The sequence below is a fragment of the Formica exsecta genome, unplaced genomic scaffold (assembly GCF_003651465.1).
Source record: "Formica exsecta isolate Colony F162 unplaced genomic scaffold, ASM365146v1 scaffold120, whole genome shotgun sequence".
Classification (NCBI taxonomy): Eukaryota; Metazoa; Arthropoda; class Insecta; order Hymenoptera; family Formicidae; genus Formica; species Formica exsecta.
In genome coordinates, this window is record NW_021848537.1 from 3,194,477 (window position 1) to 3,218,106 (window position 23,630).

A 23,630-nucleotide genomic window follows, 5' to 3' on the forward strand; every position below is an offset into this window, starting at 1 on the left:
AATATAAAATAAAAATATAATATAAAAAAATTCTTTATACCTATATATTAAAAATATAAAAATAATATAATACTATAATTTAGATTTCTATTTCTTGTTTCACGTTTGTGGTAATCTTTGTACAAGTTTTCTATGGAGGGATTTAGACAAACGTAATTTTTTTAGAATTGAATTGAAGAAAGCAATAATGCAGTTTCTTCTTATCAAAGTGAGACTGAATAAATAGGTCCATAAACATCATTAAACATTAATATTGCAAGGTTTTAGTTCCATAAATTGATACGGCACATGTAACGTAGCGTTATTGTGTTCTACAAGAAGATGGCCTCGTCTCGGCGACGCACCTACGACTAAAACTGTCTCTCCCTTCAATAGAGCCACCTCGCCTTCACCCTTTTCTAAAATATACGTATTAAACCATTAAATAATTATATCTAATTATTAATTATTAAGGATTATTTTTTAATAACATTTTCAATAACATATAAAACAAATTCATTAAAAAAGTTATTACATTATTTTTAATAAAAAACTTTGTAATTTATATATAATATAGAAAAATAGAAATTTAAACATTTAATTAGAAGAGAGTTAAACACATATTTAGGATCCATTATTAAATATTTTAAGTTTGATAAATTTGTGCAATGTTTTCTGTTTCATATTTAACATTATTATATACGTAAAATATATTATTTTAAACGATATTTTTTACCTGGGAAAGGCATTTTCATAATCCTGGTTTGCGGATAACCAAGTTTTGTGTTCCCGGTCACAGTGTAGGACCTACTAGGCGGAACAGGTGGCGGTCGCTCCTGTATGAAAACACATAAAAGGGATTTAATTAATAAGATTTTCTTTGCAGCGTTTTGAGATAAAATTTGCTATTCTACAAAAAATATTAAAGTATTAAATACAAAACATATTATAACATTTTAATATTTTTTATAAGATTATTAGATCGAAAAATATAAGATAAAAAAAAACGAAGATCTATATATATATTTTTTATATAAATGTAAACTTAATTTTATATCGATTACTTTTCTTATATTTTATTTTATTATCTTTTTGAATCGTATGAGGGGGTAGTATACTCAGAAGCTCACCAGATCTAGTCCGAAAAGTGTACAAGTCTGTTGGATCATCTTCTGATCAGCGCATTTCTCCGAAGGATCGGGTGGAGGTGTACCAGCGATTGGCTGCGGTCTTGGACGAGTGCCAGTTCCAGTTCCTGCTCCAGCAGTGACGTTCCTCTGAACGGTTCCGGTATTAGTTCCCGTGGGTGGTTGCTGCGGCTTTTTCTGGCCGATTCCGGATGTTACGCCTAGAGTTGTCCTTCTTAAAGGCCATCTCTTTCGTACTCGCCATCCCCTCCATGTAGACTGAAAATGACATAAAAACAAACTAGAAATTGTTTGTTTCATATTTTTCCTTCTTTTAAATACAAAAACACTGCAATGATTTCAACTATTTTTCAAATAGAATAAAATTTCTCTTTCGTATAAAATAAGAATGGTTCATATCACGCAAAAAAAAAAAAAAAAAAAAAAAAAATAGAAAGGAAAAAGGAAAGAAGAAAGGAAAGAGATTATTAAAAAAGAAATATATCTACCTGTATTACTGTCGCAGCTTTCTTCCGCGTTTCCGCCCGCAGGTTTTCGAGCTGTTGTCTGATACCTTCGCTGAGAAAAATATGCCTCTTGCCAAGAGCCCAGCTAGTGCTGGCACCGAATTTACTCTTCAGCTGCTGCGCGTTTTGCAAAATCAATTTCGTGTCTTCGACAGCCTGCTCCTCGGCACGACGTAGTTGCTTGAAGGGCGCGATCAGCCTATATCTCGCGTTGAAGGCTTTAAATCGCATTCTGTGCGGATATCCTGCACGCGAGTTAATAAATAAAAATTATATAAATATTATCTCTCTTCAGGATTATCGTAATTAAATGACGCTGTATTTTGTACGCGTATCTTTACGATTATCATATATATGTATAATTTTTTTCTAATAACTTGAAGCGATTTAAAATTATTGAGAAATATATTTTTATAAAAATTTAGATCCTTTATATAATTAAGTTAAAATTACATTCTGACATCTTACCTCCTGCCATAAGGTTCACCGTTTCCAGTACCTGTAACGAGCGTATCTGACGCATCGTGACTCCCCTGTCGAGGTGCATCGGAGTCTCGGTGCTATTGCTTCGAATGCATCTGACGAAGTGCGGTCTAGCGTGAACCAGAGTCCTCAGGAGATTATCTAATCTCGTATGAAAGTCCTGCGTCAACGTCGATATTGGCTCGTCTCCGTTCAAACTGCAAAGAGAAGCTTTTACTTTCTTCTCGCGCGCTTCGTTTTAATTAAGTTTCACGGACAACTCATCATCGGGGAAATCAATAATTGTTACAATGTCACAACTAATTGTGTACGCATTCCTAATTAATTATTGCGATAAAAATATTTCAGCAAATACAACGCAGATAATTTCTGCAGAGGAAAAAGAATGATTCAATAATGAGTAAAATAATTTTCTTAGCAAACAATAATATTTATCGAGAATATTATGGAACACGTTAATTGATGTTACGTAGTTAATTACTTACAGATCGGTGTGAGAAGTTGGTGATATACGGAAACTGACGCCCCTCGGTACAGTGTCGCTTGCGTATAATGCTTTCAGCTCGCTACCAAAGAGATGCGTGGCAAAGCCGAAACTGCAAGTGTGTTTGTAGAACACCGCCACCAAATCATCAGGGACAACATCCTTATTTGTATCTTCAAAGATGAAATGTTTGAATTTAATAATTGCAAGATTTTGTATTTACTCGCGATTTAATTTTTATATATAATAATATTATTAAGTATTAATTAAGTAATAGATATTCCTTTTTTATCATCATGAAATATAATGAGAGAAATCTTACGTACCGAGAAAGTCCGAAGCATCGTAAATGACTCTTCCTGCAAAATGCTGAATACCGAAGGATCTACCGTCAACGGTCCTCGGTTCGAATAACCGAGGATTTTGCTTGTGCTGCACCTTTGCTTTGGCAACGTAACTTTCTGCGGTCCCGTGTATTGAACCTTCTACATCCAACATGCTTAGCAATCCGGTACGCTGTAAAATCAAAATAAACACATGTATTAACATCTAAAAAAGTCGCATCTTTAATAAATAATGGAAGAATTTAGGAGTAAAATTAAAAGAAGAATCTTATTTCAAGTTACTAATATATTCCGAGAGTTTAGAAAATTTAAAATCTTTATTTTATCAACACAACTTTCTCTCATGTAAGTATAATATCGAAAAATTACATTAAAGAAAAAAACAACGTTTTCGATTTATTTTATCGAGAATGAGAAAGTATTATATGAGCAATGATTTTCGTATTCGATACAGAGAGAGAGAAGAAACTTACCAGAGAGGAAATGAGATCAATACATGGCACATTGTCAACGTAGTCAACTTCGACGTCACATCGGATACCTTCGTCGCGACAGCTCTCGATGGAGCTTTTAAATATGTGAGTGTTGTAGAAGTGCTGCATCGTCTCCGCGCAGAGATTGATGCAGAGATGCTCCAGCTGGCTCGGCTTAGGATCCTCGAACCCGAACATGTCCAGGATACCGATGAAACCGTCCGTGGCATGTCGCACGGCGTTATTCAGGGCGGTCATGCTTCTCGATCCTGTTCCTCCTGGAAAATTCTCATCCTTTACCTTATTCGTCACATTAAAAAGTAGGAAATTTATGCCATAACTCTTGGAAGCGATATATGAGTATAAAAAAAAATGTACATTTTTTTAAAGAAATTTTTTTATTAGAAAACCAATTTTTACCAATAATTATCAAATTATGTAACAAACTATTATTTGCAAACTATCGAATTACACAATCGAGGTAATACGGAAATATTTTTTAATAATTATTTTGATGAAGAACTGCTGAACTGCCGACTGTAGAGGCATGTTGGCTAGTGACCTCCGCTTGATTATGAACGGATTCGTTGGAATCGGATGAGAGGGTGCCGAGAGTTGAGCCGAGTCTCTTCAAACTGTTGGCTCGTCTCACAATTGTAGCTACAGTGCGGCAATAAAGCGCCTTTGCTAGCGAATCCCTGGTCATGTTAGACTGTGTAAACAAACATCGTGCGTTCAACATGTTTTCGATGTTACATGATAACACTTAATCGCAGTGCCGAGCAACTTTTTAATAACCCACTTGGCCTTATTGTGATTTGCAATTCAAAGCATATTTGCGACTCGGAGGAAACTTGTAACTCATTTATGTTTTGATCATCTCTCGCTAAATAATACAGAAAATAGAAATTAAAATTCAACTCTAAGCCATTCTCAAACTTTTTACAAATAAAATATTAAATTGGAAAAATTAAATATCCTGAAATAAAATTGTAAAAAAATAAGAATCCAAGAATGTGACAATCTCGTCGTTTTATTTTATGACTAAAAAGATTACAGGATAAAGGATTTATGAAAAAGTTAACATATAAAAATTTGACGAATTTAGTGATCCAAATTTTTTAAAAATTAAAATACAATGGTTGAATGATGTAAAGATGTAAAATTTAATCTGAAGAGGAAAGAATCAATAATCTACGCGGAAAAATTATTTACTCGCGAATATATAAGAAATTCAAATATTTAGCATCATGTAGGATAAAGTTTGCGATATTTTAGAGATCCTAAAGGATCAAAAGAGAATCATTTGATCTCAACGCGTAATAAGATGGGATGAAGTTGCTCATCACTGTCTCATCTCATCAGCAAAGTTCTATAACGGTACCATGTTAGCGTCACAGACGGATTTAACGAGCTGACCGCGCGCGTTGTGAGTCCTCGAGGTGAGTCCTCGCAACAAAGCTGGCGGAGGAACTCCCAAGAGTGCTGCCACAGAGGACAACTCGTTCTCGCCAATCACGCCTACCTCCACACTAGGACCGTCTGTGAAACCGACGTTTCCGAGTATGAGCACCGCTGCTAAAACTCTCACGACATCCAAAAACGGAATGCCTAAAACGCCTGAACAAAATATGAAGAATCATTAAATCAGTTTTAATAAAAATTAATCCAGTGAGTTTTTCCAAAAAACAATTTAATTAAATACTAGAAATAAATAAATTATTGATTCATTTAATTGCCTCGGAAAAAGATATTTTATTAAATTTAATCAAAGTCGAATTTTACGCGATTTCTTTCGTATAACTGACACGTACCTAAACAGGCTTTCCACGCTTGAAATCGGACGGCATCCTCGGCTTCATCCTGCCGCGTGTCACCGTGCTGGAGGTATCTCAAGTTTTTGAGATTATATCCCTCCAGATTTAATTTAACTACAAAAGTTATCAAGGTAATTATTTCCTGTTGTGTGTCGTAATAAATTAATTTAATAGAGTATTACATATATTACATTATTAGAGAGTACTATATTTGTTATAATTATATGTTATTACCTCGCTCGTCGTGGGACAATCCGGCCAACATCTGATAAAATATATGGTAGTTTTTCTCATCTGGCAATGGTCTGATTACTCTCGTCTGGTCTAAGAAGTAACAATGAATTTTTGTCCTGTACAAAGCACCATCCGTTACCTGAACCTCGATGAAATGACCCTGAATATACAGTAAAAGAATCATTTTTATTAATTAATATAAAATATTGCATTGTTTTTATTATTATTATATAATATCACTACTTTTCGTATACTATCGTATATTGTTGCTCGTTATTATTCATATTATTTCTAATTTTAATATATTGTTACCGATTTTATATAATCTCTCTTTTCACAAGCTACCCTTCTCCTTCTTCCTTCCTTTTCCCGCTATCTTCTTCTATCTTATGCATTTTGAAGCGAAGCACTTACTATCCTCGAGCTCTCCGAGTTTGTGGCGGTTTTCGCTGAGCCCAAGGATCTGAGGACCGTGAAGGCTGCCGCTAGATGTTTGAAAGCGTCCGTTTCCGGTCCGCCGCCGGCGACGTCGAAGAGTTGCCTAAGTAACAGCATTGAAGCGTACGTTTTTCCGGAACCGCTTGTTCCTGTAAGAGGAAATTCTGGAGATCTTATTCTTGAAAGGGCGAAAAGAAAGGGAATGAATCCGTTAGGAGACTTACCGGAAAGGATAATCGCCTGAGGATATCCGGTCTCCGATTGCTGCCTCACGGCTTCCTGGACAACCTTGTTCAGTTGAGGTGCTAATGGTACTGTCCTGGTGCTCGTTAAAGTTAACGGATTTCCCACGTCTGTATACGGATTCACACAAACCAATATGGGACCCACATTTGTCTAGAACAATATGTATATATATATTTTTTAATAAGACTGCTTTCTGATAAAAATTATATTTCTTTGACACAATATTGTTAAATTATTTTTAATGTGTTGTATATATATATATATATATAATATATTCAATTTTAATTTGGCAAGAGTTTTTGTCTTTTGAAAAATTTTTGCTTGGAATGTTGAATTATTTTGCTCGTATCAATAATAATTTATTCGAAAATAATTCTTAACAAGATCCCAAACAAGAAAAATATTCTTATAGTTTATAATTTTTATATAATATTGTAGGAGAAATTTAAACGTTTTTTTCTTGAACCATTACTAGAGATTATAATTAATTTCTTAATCTTTGTAGCTTAAATTATATTTAATGTTCTTGGAATTTAAAAAATAAAATAAACGAATAAAAGGAGCATAAAAGCGGCTTCAAGTTTGTGAAAATTAGTGGAAACGGAGAAGGGAGGATGAATTCAGTTCCTTGACAAAGTTTGTAGGATGGGTGGCGAAAAGAAGGCGATCGGAATCTGCGTATGCGAGCTGTAAACAGGTCACGCACCTGTGCGTGCTCGTCGATAATGGGTGAGAGCGTCATCAGCGGCGAAGAAAACTATCGTGATCTCGATCATAAATTTCCATGTGCGAACGGTCGTTTAATACACGGGAATCAAGTATAAATCAACGAGTATAGCTTAGAAAAATTTTCAAATAATGTGTGCTCGAATTGCAATTTGAATAATATTATAATGTTGAAATATTTTGTCTTTAAATTAAATTAAATTTACATTTGCACTTGATCATTATTTTATGAATAATCGTAATCATTTACAATTATTCTGCAATCTATGTTGATAAAAAATTAGAGAATTAATTTGTGATTTATATAAATTGAATATTTAGAAATATTGAACGAAAGATCGGTCACGACAATTTTTCTGAAATTCTATTCAAATATCGAAGTTCAAGTCTGATAGATTGCATAATGAGTTTCCGTAAGTATATGATTAGCTCGTTTCTTGTGATCGAAAGGAGGTATCCAATCGACTACAATCGATGAAGAAAAAGGTCTTCATTCGCCCGAGGAACCTGGATCACGGAGAAATCAAGAGTTTCTCAACAGATCGTCTAAATGAAGAACAGTCTCGAAGAAATCGAACGTTTTGTATAAAAAGCTTGCCGCGAGGAGTTGCCCTATCATGATGAACGACATATGGAACAAGTTATCGTGGTAAAAGCAAAAATTTATTTACAACGAAAGAAATTGACCATATATATAGACTTTAATTAAAACTGAAATTAGTAGATTTCCCGAAGAAAGGAAATTTATTTATCACTAAATTTTGCTCAATCAGTGCATTTATGTCTTCTTGCATATATAATCCTTTTTAATATATTTATATTAATACATTTTTTAAAGATTTTTTCCTATCTGTAATCGTCTTAATTAATTGTTTAATTGAAGACTGTAAAGATCGAAATTGAAGGTTCTCGGAAAGCAATCAATTCAAATTCATCGCCGAGGAAAAGCACGGTTAACTGGAATAATCCTAGTCAATTACGTACACGGCACGATAGGAAATGTATGAGAAGTAAAACCGGCCCGGCCGATCGCATCATCGGAATGCGAGCGTGCGTGCCACCTGTGCGTGGGTTTCCTGCGGCAGGGTGGCATGCACACGAACCAGCCGAGAGACGAAGGGTGAATTCTTAATGACGGCATATCGGCCCCGGTGTGTTTGTGTTATTGCGGCCACCAACACCAACACCGACTCGCATATCGTTCCGTGTACTTATGAATATGATTCGAGACCGCCTCTTTGCATTCCGCTTCGGCACAACCGCGTTACGTTCGTGCACGGATACATTACTTATTATGTGTGTACGTGAGCGTGTATACACATGCGAGATTCGTGAACGTTAGGTCTCTGGAATCCTTGGATCTTTAGAGTTTAAGATCGCGAGATCTAGGAAGCTGTGGCTTCCGCAATCGAGATTCATAGTACATGTATTTGCGTAATATATTTAGCATTAAATGACCGTGTTTAATTCACAGAACGCCATGTGTTATGAAAATGTAATTTATCATTTTTTATTTCACACACACACAAAACTATTTTTAAAAATATTTTAATGCAAAAAAGATACGCGTTTTAACGTTGGAATTTTAAAGTTTCCGTATTTTTTTTTTTTTTTTTTTTTGGCATTTTATCTATTTTAGCATTGATCTCTCTTACATGGTACTGTTTGGCGCAGAATCGAGCTTGAAGACACTTGAGTACTGCATCCTCTGTGAGAGGTCCGGGTAGATGAATGAGGTCGTCGAAGGCCGTGGTGGTCGCAGGGCCGGGCGAGGGAGCGGTGGCTTTCGGGAGGCATCGGTGCTGGCTCTGGTTGCTCCTCGCGTTCTTCACCTCGGCGATGATGCTGGAGATCGGCGGCGATCGGAGGCATCCTAGCGCCGTCACGCACGATACTATTCCGTCGTCGGGCACTCCGTTGTGCCGCTTCAAGGGATCTAAATCTGAACATGTCAAAAAGAAAAAAAAATTTATTCTGTTTTTTACGCATCCACAAAATTTGCATTTGTCTAAAAAAATGGGGGGAAATTATCTTTATGAAACATAATAAAATACAGCAATAATTTTTCTTTTTTAATTTTGTTTTCATTAATAAAAGTTGAAAATGGATAGAGATGAATACCGTGCAAAAAAACCTCCCTTATGTAACGTTAGATAACCGTGGATGTCGTGTAACGGTATATATTCCGCGATTATAGTCTATAAAATATCCAGTTACGGAGTCACAAGAGTGTACGGAGAACGCAGAGAGATATCCGTGCACTAACCAGATATTAAATTATTGGTTGCGGTCGAGTTATGGTTGAGAGCGTTTGTGCTGGCGTGATTGACATGCGGATGAACAATCGCGGAGGCTGTCAGCGTGTGACCCGCGGGATGAGCGATCCCGTGGGATACGGGAGCGCCGCTAGCGGGTGGTAGGGTCGTCCTCGGGGGTACCGCCGGTGCCGGCGAGGGGGGCGCGCCACCCTTTTCCGGGCTCTTCGACAGGGGCCCGGATGTGCCGTTCGCCGGACCTGATGCGCTCCCCGGTTGACTTACGTGCAGCCGGTTCCTCAGGGTCACCAATTCCGTGCTGAGACTCCGCAGGCGCTGCTGTAGGTGCACCGCCTCGTTCGACGAGGAAGCATCTGCGAGAACCAAACCGGGAAACGTCTTTGAGATATGGTGCCTCATATCTTACAATTTCAGCACGAGATAAAATTTAATTTAATAATTTGCATCGAGCTGGAAATGATACAATTTAATAGGCCATGAATATTTTTACTCGCTTTATTCATAATAATATTTTAATTAGCCATATTTGCTCGACATTTTCTAAAAGTGATTAGACTTTTAAAGTAATTATATTAAAGTCGCAATATAATCACGGAAGGAAAGAATTCTCCGAGAGTCATGTTAAGGATGTACGTATGCATATCGATCTCCACTTGTGATACATTCTTTCTGATTCTGCTTTGACTGTGTTCTCGAGTTCACTTCTCATTATCCTCTTTATATCCGTCGCGTCTCTCGAGTAGCCGCTCGCGCACAGCTCTCTTCGGGTACCGTTAATCTAAGATACAATAGCGGATAAGTCGAAATGAAGGAAGCTGCGCTCTCGATGGAGAGATGAATTTCTCTCCGTCACCTGAGGAAAGCTGAGCGCTGTTGTGGTCGATTGTAGCCGCGTATCATGCGACCGACTAGTGTGCGTTACTCCATTGCTGATAAGATCCCGCGTCAGGGGATTTGATGTTGACTTTTTCGAAGGAAATTTTAACGAGTGCAACTCGAACATACACATACACGTGCGCAATTTTTAGAAACAATATTTAAAAATAATTAAAATAAAATTAAATAAAGTCTGGAAGCTGTATTTCTTTTTTGAGGAATTTTACAGGAAATTTTGAACATTATACTCAATTATTCTCAAGATACTAAGTTTTATTAGACACTTTATATAACTTAAATTAATTTCTGCTTCTTTTTAGAGGAAAAAATATTGCAAATCAAAGAAAGAAAGTGTCGTTAATATAATTTTAAATCATCTGTCTTATAAAGTAATCAAATTAATTATAGTATTATAAATTAATCCTTTCTTTAGCAATCCTTCAATCTGTAACGGAACTTACAATGTAACCTACAAATCTAGCATTTATTTATTAATATGTGGATTTAGCAATGTATTTTACATAAATGTATTAATGCACTATGCATAAACAAAATAGATTATAATATTATCTGTACTAACACGCTTTCATAGCAATCGCAATAATTTTCATTATTAACTCCACTCTTGCTACTAATTTATTATTATAATATACTATTTGTATATATTATTATCTAAAATGATTCAATCTGATAGTTCATATCATTTATTTTTATTTATAATATAAATTTATGTGCCGTTCAAGAATCTCTTTTTCTTTCTCCGAAGAAATTGTAACCAGTTTAAATTTATGAAAAGCAAAGTTGATTCTCTGAAACAGTTTTATTAAATTCTGTTTTTTATCTGCAGTGAATTTAAATTCTCAAATTAACTACAATGTCGACGCTTTGAGATTATTCCGGATAATTAATAGTGCTAAAAAATTGCTCGAACGTCTCCCATCGTGTCGCACAAATATTACACAGCATATTTATTCTCTTCTTTGCACAGATAAACTACTTATATGTACAAACACTTAATACAGATCAGTGAGTCAATTAACTAGCTGAGATTATATCAGCGATCTGAAATCGCGTTTGCATCTCATCAGCATCTCCTCCATTCGGTCAATTCTAAGTGCGATCGAAAGTGTTTCTCCGGAATGTCGCGTTCTTCCAGGACGTGTTTCCCTTCGTTTTTTTTTTCTTTTCGGAGAGACACGCTAAACTTCATTCGACCGGACGACACACGATACCCGGTGCTTGATTCGCATCGGGAAACTGGTCTCGTTGCTCGATACAACTAACTTCCGGTGACGGGATTAGTTACATAACCGGTTCTGAAATTGCGAAGTAAGTTGTTTAACGCGTGCGGTGCTTTATTTACGCCCAGTTCTCGCCGGAGAGCCGATTCAATGCTGGATTATTTCGAACATTCCGCGTCTTTGTGGATTATGATAATGCTCGCCAATGTTGAACCCAGGCAAACGCATTGATTCAAAGGGAACTACATTAACGCCGCAATGACTATACATGCACTATAATTGATTATAATAAACAAAGATAAATTCAAAATATTATTTATATGTATATTGATAATGTGAAAAAATAGATATTTTAATAGCATGAGATAAAATAAATTGTTTTTTTATTTTTTATTTTTCATAAGAAAATAATTTATGACAATAACGAAAAATCAAATGCGATAATGAATGATATAGAAATAGAAGCTAACATCCATATTTTTTATTGTGCGTCGTTGATTATTCTCTAAAATAATCCTAATAAATTTAACCGATATACAATGAGTAAAATATGCCTTGTAAATCACAATAAACGATAATAAACGGCAGTACAAGAAGAGCAAAAATCTTACTTTTCAAGCACCCTGTAATATAGCGGACAGGTCCTACTACGCGGGAATTAAACTGCTCAGGTACCTTTGGGAGCTGAACGCTCTCCTTCGAAGAAAACAGGTTCTTTTTCGTCTTATTCTTCTCACGGCACCGCACGCCTACACTCCGTTCATCGTAACTCTTTCGACTAATGTTTCTTCGACTTATATCAACTTATGTTGACCTCTCTTCTCTCTTTCTCTCTCTGTATCCTTTTTCTCAGATATTAATTTTTCTTTTTTTCTAACTCTGCGGATTTGCAGTTCTCCTTGAATCTATAAATGGAATTTCTCGTGTTCTTTGAATCCCTATGAATCCTTAAAACTCAGAGTCTCTCACGTATTTAGGTTTCAAGAACTGAACTATTTTTATCAGAAACTTGCATTCTCTTGCATTTAAATTATGTGTGGCATATAAATAAGATGAATATTTTAGTTGCAATTACTTGCATAAATTGCGTCCATAATTGATAAATTTGATAAATTTATAAATTTTTATATAAAATTAAAAACTTCCAGAAAAATAAATAGTATTATATCATAATTACATAACAATATAATATGTATTTAATGAATTTAAATAAGTTATTTAAAGCGGTTTAATAAAACTAGGTAAAATTAATGGATAAATCAAATAAAAAAAGCTGAATAATTTATAGTTATAGCGATTTAGAAGTAAAAGATTGTGTGGTGCATAACATCAAAAATAGCCAACTTGAAAGAAATTGGTGAACGAGAAGGGAAGGAGAATTTTTTCCACTTTATCCTATCTCTGTTCTTTCAAAATGTAAAAGAACAGAGATAGGATAAAGAGAAAAAAACCGGAGTACCTGCCTTAAGTGCGCCCTTGTGCTTTGACACAGGTCGCCAGATAACGAAAGAGGTGAATTAATCGCGGCGGGTACTCTACATTTCTCCCTTGCGCGCGCAGATTACCAAATCGCGGCGAAATTAATGGCGACACCCGCACGTATGTCGAAACTTAATTCGTAATTAGGCACAGGGGGGCTTATTCTAACGCGTGATCCATTTACAAATTTGTGGTCAGCAAGATATTTTTCTCCGGAAAATTCGCAATATCGCGCGTCGAGCTAATTCCGCGATGGAATTTTCGAATGTGCATGAATGTGTAGAGTTTGTCTCTTGTAACACGATAAAAATATCTTTTAAACTATCTCTGATATTATTAAAATCATTACAGATTGAATGGAATAGTTAAATAAGAATTTGTACATTTTTCTGTGACCTATAAGACAAGCGAGTAAATTTTTTACAAAAATTTTAACTAACTAGATCAATTTTAGAATTATCTTACGTGACTTAGATATCCTTTCTATTTTTTCTTTTCTGTTATATCTTTATATTAAAAATATTTTATTAAATTAATAAATATGTATAAATGAGAGAGACCAAAAGATCATTTCAGTAAATCGCAATTTCCATGCATTACTTTATGGTACATTTATTGGAAAGCAAACAAAGCTTGCCAGACAATGCAAAGAGCTTACAAATTTCGCATATGGTATTTCCACTGGGATGGACAGAAACGATAGGATATACGAGATAAATAAACCGCTGTCAGATCTATATGTTGGGTCTTAATAAAATGATAATTTCCCACGGTACCAATTCGCCGCGGAACTTTGCGAAATGTAATGCCACGAAGTGGCAATAAGCGTAACGAGCTTGAACATTATCAAATCAAGAAGGCCCGTATAGGATAACATCGCGTCCACATCTCTATCCACGAACGAGTTCTATCGAGTATTATATATCGTGTTTATCATTAATTATAGCTCAATTAATTGTTATTTAAATTTTGCTATTTCAGAGCGGAATTAATATATATGTAGCACAGTTTGTATAACGTGTTTCGCGTGATAAAAACTGGAAATATTAGAGATATTAAACGCTACGGGTTTACTTTACAGAACACGCGTTGGTATCATCTTCTGATTTCTTTAAGTCAGTCATAAATGCGCATTCACGTACGCGTCACAGCGTGACCTATGTATATATTGTCTACTTTTATATTTTTTACATGCACGTGCGCCTGCAGCGCGTGGGCAGAACGGTTGCAGCTGGATGCACTAGTTTAGGCCATTGCCCCGCATAAATCCTGATAGAAAAGGAAAGACCTTTTCCTGCTTATTATGTAACAAAAGGTGCTTGCATTTCAAGATTATAAGATTTACATAATTATCTAAATGTCACGACTTGTGCTACTTTAGAGTTATTTTGAAAAACAAGAAAATAGTTTTCTTTTTTCTTAAGAATCATAATAATTTTCCGTTTTTCTTTTCTTGCCTTTTTTTCTAGAATTTCAGCTACCCTGTACAACCTTGACATCATCAAGGATTGCTTCTGGCAACCGGTTGACTCACGTTCTTGTAATTTTAAGGCTTAAGACATTAATCCTTATAAGGAAATAGTTTTTAAATTTATAGTTAAACAACAAATTTTTGATGCGTAAAGAAACGTGCAAACTTTTATTTAACTTTTTGTCTGTAAATCAAAATATCATTTAAAATTTCTAAATATTTTCTATTTTTTTTTTTTTACATCAATCTCACAAATAAGCGAATAAGAGAAAAAAAGAAAGAAAGCAAACTAAAACACTATCAAAATGTTGAATTTCAAGGATAATAATTAATTTAGGCGCACGCACGCGCAATAGTATCCATAATAATATTACAATGACTAACATAAATTTAAAATATATAGAGAAATATATATAGATTATCTCAGGGAACTCTAATTCATTTATTAAATATCGCACATGCCTTTTCTAATTACAATAACATCTTACAACATAGTCAATTTCTTGCAATTTTTCGTGCGCGACGCGGTTAATGACGGCAAAGAAGTGGAAGGTATTTTAATTATATCTCGCCTCCCTGCTCCCTTCGCCTAATTACTCGGGAAGCCCGTAATTGTGAAGGACGCGCTATAATGAAACAATAGCTGTAAGGGTGTCCTAGACGGCAGAATAATGACGCTTCCGAGTTGGGAAACAAGCGAGTGAAAAAGTTATCTCGATCTCAGAGCGCGTTCCACATTTCTTCTAAACTTTTCCCGACGCATTTAGCGCTGTTTAAAGTGTCTAAAAATCTAGCGTTTGCATTTGCACACGAATGACATTATTGACATTTACCATTTATAAAGAGAATTTGCAAGAAAACCTGTTTTAAATTTGAAAAAATATATCTCGAGTAAAAATAAAATACATAAAAATACATATATAATTATATATATAATTCTTTAAATGTATTATAGTATATATGTAAAATTATAAGAGAAACGCGTTAAAAATAAAATAATTTATTTTCAACTACAAATCAACGATAAATTTGTATGCTATAAATATTAAATATTAAAGAATTTTAGTGAAACTTAAATCAATATTTAAATTAAATGTAATACATATTGATTCAAGACTCAAATTAAAAATTTTGTTATTTTAAAGTTGATCTACAATTATTTAAAAAGTAAGATCTTTATTTATACTTTCTATCTTAATTTTTATCTTAATTTGTCAAAATCTTTATTTTAGTTTTCAATTCAGAAGCGATAAGTGCCTGAACATTACTAATCGGAAATAATCAGCAGCTAATTAGTTTAATCTTAATAAAATAAAAAGATTTATACGGAGCATTCTATATCACTGGTAATTTTCGCTCTGTGCTTTGTTGTTTATTGTTCTGTGTTTCTCCTCCAACACACCTCTACCCTCTGCCTGCTTTCTCCTGACGTCAGAGAAGGATACATGCATAGTTTGCTTACACTTAAATTGAACGGATTTTTGATTTTCATCATAATTTAATAAACAATAATGGATATTGACGAGGATTATGACAGCGAGGAAAGCGATTTCGACGAGCGTTCCACAGTAGGTATGTTTTTTGATCGAGATTACCTATTTGGCGCGCGATACGCTATAAAATATATCGTGTAAGGTTTAGTTTAAAGTATATATATATATATATATATATATATACAGTAGAGCAGAAAAGTTACATGAATATAAATGTTTATAGTAGCCTAATGTACACAGTGTAAATTTCTGATTCCGGAGATCGCGTAAATTTTTTACGAGAGACTTTAACCTCTTGGGTACAGTTAAGAATGCTGGGAGGTAATCAAGAAGGAACAGCCGTGAAGATATAAAGAAACTGTATTACTTTAACTGTAAAGCGTAGGCAACTTTTATAATGACCACCACAACTCTTCATTTTTTTTAGTAAGGCAGGGTTGTACCGAATATTTCGAGCACCCTATTGCCTACGTTAAAATATAACGAGTCTTTAGATACATTCTAAAATTTTCGCTTCTAAAAAAAACTATTAATCAAACGTTGCACAATCTGTAAAAATTAAATTTTAAAATATTATAAAAAGAGAGAGAATAGTGAGTAAAAACATGTTTGCGTTTCTGAAGAAAAGCTTTTTAATTTTGGATTCAGCCTTTCTTCGAATGTATCTAAAACCCGATATAAAATTTAAAAAAAATAATAATAGCTTTTTCAAGAATGGAATGTTCCAAAGAACCGAGAATCTAGGAATACATAAATCATATGAGAGATTATAAAACATTAAAACACATATTTCTGCTAATTCTAAAATTAAAAATTTCTGATAAAAAGATTCTATAAATTATAAAATTCTAAGTAAATTTTTTTAGGATTAACTGTCGTAGCTTCGAAGCTTTGTACCTTGCAGCTTCTTCTCGGTCTCCCAGAACTTCTGCAGCTCCGTGAAATATTTGTCCAATATGAAGACTTTGGAGAGACCGAGGGTAGCCATTTCAGGCGTTCGGAACTTAATCTCGTCTAAGAATTTTCCTCTCCCGCTGAGATTTCTCTTTAGATTCAATCGAACGTTACTGCTGGGGCCTAATGAGACATATCACAGGACATCTCGGAATTTCCGCGTCTTCGTGTCCTCAGCGCACTCGCCATCGCACTCGCACATTTTTCACCAGTAAAATCATCCAGCAAAATATTGAAAACACTCAAATTTAACATCACACTGCACTACATGGAATATCGGTTGTATTTGATCCGATGGTTTGTATACTAGATTATTTCTCTGTTTTCTTGAGAAATCAAGAAAACTGTTTCTGTCTCGAAAAATTTCGCAATAGTGCGTCGTGAACGAAATTCTCAGCACTGAAAAACACAGACGCGGGTAATAACGCGTATCCACTATAGATAGAGTCTACGATCGATCCGGATCATTGCACTAACACTGAAACTTGCACTAACGCGATTTTCTATGAGCGGCAAACTTTGTCAAACATCAGGCATCACGCACTTTCAGGCACGCGAGGAGCGCCGAGCCGTCGCGTTCAACTGGGCGTCATTGTTGCTTGGGACCCACCTTGTGGGCCTTATTTCTTCTAAAGCGTCTTTGCCGTAACTCCAGCAGGTAAGAGCTGCGAGGCTTACCTGGTCCGCAGGTAGTTAGATGGAAGGCACCACACGGGCACGCCGAGATTCAGGATATCTGTCGAGCGGAGTTGGAGGGAAGAAGGGGGTAAAAGGAAAGGTGGGGAAGCTGGTCTCTCCGACTGGACCGCTCCGTGTGAGGCTGCGGAAAAATGGCTGCGGCCCTAGACTTACCTTAGGCAGACCTCCACGATTCACTGCGGTTTACCGCGCGTCTTGCTAATCTACTCGGTGGACCTTAAAACGGGAACCGGACTCTCGTAAAGCGAAATTTAACGAGGAGTTTGAAGATTTAATACACATATATTAATTTGAATAGTTTCAACGATTCGCGAAAGAGATACCAAAGTTTCAAAAATTCAAGCAAGGAGAGCGAGAAAAATAATTGTACGCATACTACAATGATTTACTATTCGGATATTAAAAGATTGAATAAGCGAGATTTTGTAGAAATAATTTTTCATTAGCATAATCAATTAACAATTATCAAATAAAGAATTTTGCATTAAAAAATTTGAATGCACAATTAAACTCGTTATAATCAGCTGTTTTTAATCGCCAAGTGTACGTACACATTGTCGAGCTTTGCGACTCCAACGCAAATTCGAGACATTTCTAAAGTATAGGCATCCATCCAGTACTTCAAGTCACTTGTTGCTTGGCGAGTATTCATCCACTGACAAGCAGCCATTGAGCCGCTCGATGAGCGCGACACGCGACACACGATACATGTCACCTGACCTATCTACCCGATGAATGGCTGCTCGCAAGGTAGCCAGGGTCGAAGAGAGGTATAAAGTGAAGAAGAGAGATGAATATGAAGAAGGTTCGCGCTCTCGTTTCGCCAGGCAACCGAAAAAGAGAGGACAAACGAAGCTATCGATCTTTGTGGGATTCTCGGAGCGCCCTTGCTCCCTTTTTCGTTGGAAGCGATGAAAAGAGAAAGAAGAGTAAAGGACGAAAATTTGGAGGATGGCATATTTGAGGGGATCCCGAGTGGACGTCCCGAGCGGATGCGTTTTGCCTTATAATTTTGATATACAGCCGCGAAAGAAATCTAGCATGGCTGTGCCGCGGCGTAGCTTACCCCGTGTGTATGTCGTAAACAATGGTTACATCGTCGTTGTGAGAGAACGCTTTCTCGCTTTATCTCCTCTTCCTTTATTCCTTCACTCGTTCCTCATCTTCTCCCGAGTCTAGCTTCCCCTCCTCTTAATGCAATGGGCCTGCTGGGGCCTGCTTCTCCTCATTTTGTACGATACGAGAGGGGAGAGGAAAGGGGTGCGAAGGCTTCGTAAGTGGTAACGCGGAGGGAGGAAGACCCTGGCAGGGGCCGACGACCACTATGAGATCCCACCATGCGAATGCGCTCGCTATCGACAAGTATATTGTAACAAAGTTACCTTGTTGCGAAAGCAGATTTGGCGCGAACAGTAGAGATTTAACATAAATAGCAAATTTTTTTAATGAAATGCAGATTAGGCTTTTTCAAATTAAAATTCTCGATGAATAATATATTTATATAACATATTTATAAAAAGCTGAATATGACAGCACAATTGACAATGAGTTTTTAATTTGAAATTGTTTAAAATAATATTGGTTATTAATTTTTAGATTTTTAGAAAATATATAAATAGTTTAAAGAGAATATTACAATAATAACGAAGCATCTACATATTTAGATTTTTAAAGGAAATTTTTCGTATTTGTAAACTTTGAAATTTTGTAATATTTTGTAATTATTGTAATTTTTCTTTTAACAGTTAAAAAATCTAAAATATAGATTTTTATAAATTTAAAAATGTATTGAAATCCAGTTAAAGAATTCTAAGATTTGAAAACTCAGCATTTCAGTCTCACTGCATACAATCTAAAGATTCATAATTATTAAAATATAAATATTTCGGTATTCAAAGAATATGTGGGAATCACAAATTTAAATGTAATGAATCATGGAATTGTTGAGCATTTCTGATGATTCGATATAAGATCCAGCTTCTCGACTGGAGGAGAAAGGCAACCAGGAGGAAGAGGATTTGTTCTTTGCAGCGAAATTCAAATCTCTGTAGAAAACCGGTTTCAACGTGAATGAGATGGACTCGAGAGTGGAAAACAAGCTTATGGGGCCTCATGCAGGTTCGGTTCGCGCTAACTTTGCGTCGATAAGGTAGACGACTTATACTACTCAAGTGGGCCCGTAGAACTGCTAGCACGATCTGGTGAGACAACCAGAAGAGAGTGGATCTGCTTCGGTTGATACTTTATCGTTCTTCAAAGTAAGATCTTCGAGAGAATCTGCTCGAACGATGTATTACCGATCCGGAAATTTATCTTTTCTCTTTAGGACTTTTTATAAGGGATTTATCGATATAAAGCGCGAGGCCTTGCTGACAGAAATTATTAAAAAATCAAATAGATTAAACAATCAAACAGATAAGGCCTAAAATAGTTCAATAGCTTTTATGTCATCGTGTTTAAAATATAATATGAAAAAATTTATATTGTATTTTAATATAAGCTTTTTGTAAATTATATACAAAAAATATCCACAATGATATTTTTTTATACGTTGTATTAATTTCTTATACTTCTTATTAAAAAAATATATTTTTTATTATATATATGGTTTTATAAATTTATATTATTTTGGGGAGAGAGATCTCGCAAAAGTTGTCAAGTAATTTTCCGCAGACTTATCAATTAATAACAGACAAATTTTAGCTAATTGTTCAAAGCTATTTATATTATGGCTTCTGAAATAACGGCTTGCTTAAAAATATAATCACTGCTTTAACTAGATTTGTTAATTGCAAAAGATTGCAGTATAAATATTTCAGACTCACAATCGGCTCTCTTTTATTAATCCGATATTAACACATTCCACAATTATTAATATAAAATGGAATGCAGTAATTAAGAGTTAATGTAATTTTTCTTTCTTCTTGTTTGGAAGAATGATAGGAGTTACAGGCAGTTAACAATAGAAATTTGAAAGAATCTGATGATGTAGGAATAATGGATCCGCGTTCACTCGGCTGACTGTGAGTTGAAACGAATGAAACGAAGGGACTACGGTATCGCGGATTCGTGAGACCTTGAGGAAACTCATGGGCCCATCCGTCAGCGGCTGACACCGGACCAGATACGTTTTTGTCTTCCTTTCTTCGTCTTTCTTTGTTTCTGATTCGCCGGTCAGCATCCTACGCGCGAGGGGATCAAGATGAAAAATTCTCGAGGGAGAATCTTATACAATTAGAATCGTAAAAAGATAAAATATAAAAATCTAGAGATGCCAGATTGCACAAGCATTCGAAAGACATGTCATCAAGAATGAGAACAATTAAAAATCTGGACATTTAGAAATTTAAATCTCGAGGATCAAGAATCTGGTAAATTCTCAAAAATAAAATCAATTTAGATCTTATGTTTCCGAAACTGCGGATTACGAAGGTTCTGGAGGTCAAGCATTTCGAAACTGCAGATCTATAAATTTTAAAAGACAATCTGTGTACTGATGTGAACTTTCAGATGATCTCTTTTCACGTTTTATCTTTTTGAGTCCTACGATTTTTTTCTCTGCTATCCTTTTCTTTCTTCTCCCTTTCCCGGAACTTATATCTTCTGTTTTTGTCCTCCGTAGAAGATTCTGGTTTCAAATGCTTTCACCCTCTTCCCTTCTTTCTTCTCTCGAGCTATTTCATCTCCTCTCCCTCTTTGCCTTTTTTTTATCTTTTCTTGATACAGACGTTATGCTTTCTGACCTTGCTCCGCTCCTTCCATCCTTTATGCATCTTCCTCCCTCGTGGTGGTCCCGAAGCCGTGCCTTGCTCGACGTTTAATTGGATGAATAGAAGGGACATCAAACCATGAAACGTGCTTATTTGCGTAACAATGGTAATCGATTTGATTTTCCTTTTCAAAAAAATCTGTTATTGACTTGCGTTGCACTCGCAATGTAAATATACAATGTAACGCTGACGTAACATTTTTTTATGCACGAGTAAAGTTTAATTCACATAGCGGGAAAAAGCCATCTCTTTGCACAAACTTTCACAACAATCCGATATGAAGCAATTCTACATTGTAACAATAAAATTTCCGTACTTTTTACTTCCTCTAACTTTTTATTCCACACTAGCGAATTCATAGCGTAAGATTTAATTTTACGAGCCGACTTCACCCATGCGCTTTATTCGAAACACGTCAATCTACACTTGAAAATCGGAGAGGATGTTTTTGATTCAGCCGTAATTTTTCGAGCGTATCTAAAAGGAAAAAGCTGCTGCGACATAATGACCTTGGGTATTTTCTTTCCATGACTAAAATCGAAAATCTGAACGATCCATCATTCGACGTCAACCCGCGTGCCAGACACGCGGCGATATAATTTGTTCGCCCCATTACATATTGAAAAGCCGTGAAACCCGATCGGTTAGTCTAGCGGATCTTAAGGGATTATGTTGGTGGCGAAGAGACGTGTCTCGATCATTGATCGCGATACGAGAGATATCGTCCGTCTCGATCCATCCGTAGGATTATTTGCTTTCTGACCTTAGCTGCGTGACGCAGGAGATCAAGAATATTAAAATCTTGGAATTTGTAAAAAAAAACCCGATTAGTCGTTGTTGTTGACCCATAGAAAAATTTTTTATTTTACTATTCAGGATGCTGATCTTTCTTTTGAGCCAATTAAAATCGAAATTTTGAAAAATCTTAATCTCAGAGAATCGAAAACTTCAATTATCATGAATTAAAAGTTGACAAAGTAAGATGCAAATGTAAATTTGCAGAATTTACAGCTCAAAACAGGTATAAATATTCTCTTTGCAAATTTATCTCTTCTCCACCAACGCAACTTTGGATGCAAGCAAACACTTATTTGCAATAATAAACAAGAGAGCTATAAAGGAGAAGCGGAGGAAACGAGGGGTAAGAGAAGGGAAAGGGGATAAACTAATCGGAAGGCAATAAGGTCCGCCTGCGCTATCCCGGCGAAGCACGATACGCGCGATTATGGGAACGATTGGAGTTTATGTCAGAAGAGCACGGCGACGGGACGCGTTATTAATATTACGACGAGCGCGAACTTGAGAATACATCGGGTCTTATCTCGCGGCCTCCCGCGCCTCTTCCGAGGACACGCAGCCGGATCCTTTAAGTTCCAGCACACGAGTACACGGCTTATCTCGTCTGGTGGAGGAGCTACGGCGACCATAGCAGAAAATGAGATTCGCATAACCACGGATCGAAACGCTTCTCTACGGATAGGATAAATGGCTGCCGGGATCAGGCGCAGTCATCTGAATGATTCCTGGCGACGTGCGCGTCGAGATCATCTGCGTAGCGAATACGATTTTATAGAACGACATGGCGATCTCCTTCGTATCGTAATAAACTTCAAAATCGTATAGATATTAATTGAATTCTCTGATAAATCTTACATAAAATTATATGATAATGAAATGATATACGTATATGTATTATAGCCTTTTCCCTTTTTTCTTAAAAAGATTTTTTAACACTCGATTGAATAATAATCGAAATTCGAGTCAATCGTTCTTTCTAGCCCTACCATCGCTATTCTATTACTTTAAAATCTCTCACACAGTGATTTATATCTCCTCGATGAGACACTGCAACAAATCTTTTTTCTGCTGACTGTACGATAACAAATCCCATTTTCGATTTGAAGAAACAATACCAATGGATATATAATCCGTAATAGCTGGATAATAAAGGAAATAACAATAATGGCAACGCGTTCGAAGGAGTAAAGCTCCTGGAGCGAGAACGATCGGCTGACTCCTTCGCGATTGTTCAACGCGAAAGCATTTGCACGCGGACCTATATGTATGCGGCTCCTGCTTTTAGCGAACGACGTCGCTACGCGACGATGGCCACCGGTTTTACAGATGCTCTTACCGCGCTATACGATGCCGGTGCTTTTCGTAAGTGCGAAGACTACTGGTGAAAACTTATGGCGGCTCGCAAGAACATTTATCTATCTAAGGAAGGTGGATAAAGGAAGCGGAGAGTTGTAGCGCAACGAAGGCGGCGGCTCGAATTTCGACGATGCGTATCATAACTATTTTTTTTATCGACGATCTAATTAATATTGTATAACTAACTATTCTCTTTCTTTTATTTACGTCTTCAGTTTTCAAAAATTTCTACAAACAAATTAGTTTGTATATATACATAATAATTTTTTATAATTAATATATGAATGATATAAATTCATCTTTTAATTTTGAAAGAAATATAATATATTAATTATTAAT

General features: G+C 35.8%; 1 protein-coding gene across 1 annotated transcript in view; it reads right to left on the bottom strand.

Moving 5' to 3' along the window:
- Nucleotides 1-43: 43 nt before the first annotated feature.
- Nucleotides 44-23,630, bottom strand: part of LOC115243611 (myosin-I heavy chain) — a 30,384-nt gene continuing 6,797 nt past the window's right edge. The window contains exons 2-17 of the mRNA XM_029820746.1: nucleotides 9,145-9,507; nucleotides 8,534-8,820; nucleotides 6,131-6,302; nucleotides 5,883-6,055; nucleotides 5,469-5,628; nucleotides 5,232-5,348; nucleotides 4,802-5,037; nucleotides 3,941-4,129; nucleotides 3,418-3,705; nucleotides 2,927-3,116; nucleotides 2,602-2,773; nucleotides 2,102-2,313; nucleotides 1,616-1,878; nucleotides 1,110-1,385; nucleotides 716-815; nucleotides 44-398 (exon numbers count right to left, since the gene is read on the bottom strand). Of these exons, the coding sequence (XP_029676606.1) occupies nucleotides 241-398; nucleotides 716-815; nucleotides 1,110-1,385; nucleotides 1,616-1,878; nucleotides 2,102-2,313; nucleotides 2,602-2,773; nucleotides 2,927-3,116; nucleotides 3,418-3,705; nucleotides 3,941-4,129; nucleotides 4,802-5,037; nucleotides 5,232-5,348; nucleotides 5,469-5,628; nucleotides 5,883-6,055; nucleotides 6,131-6,302; nucleotides 8,534-8,820; nucleotides 9,145-9,507 (3,356 nt within the window). The 3' untranslated portion in view covers nucleotides 44-240. The remainder of the gene's footprint in view (nucleotides 399-715; nucleotides 816-1,109; nucleotides 1,386-1,615; nucleotides 1,879-2,101; nucleotides 2,314-2,601; nucleotides 2,774-2,926; nucleotides 3,117-3,417; nucleotides 3,706-3,940; nucleotides 4,130-4,801; nucleotides 5,038-5,231; nucleotides 5,349-5,468; nucleotides 5,629-5,882; nucleotides 6,056-6,130; nucleotides 6,303-8,533; nucleotides 8,821-9,144; nucleotides 9,508-23,630) is intronic.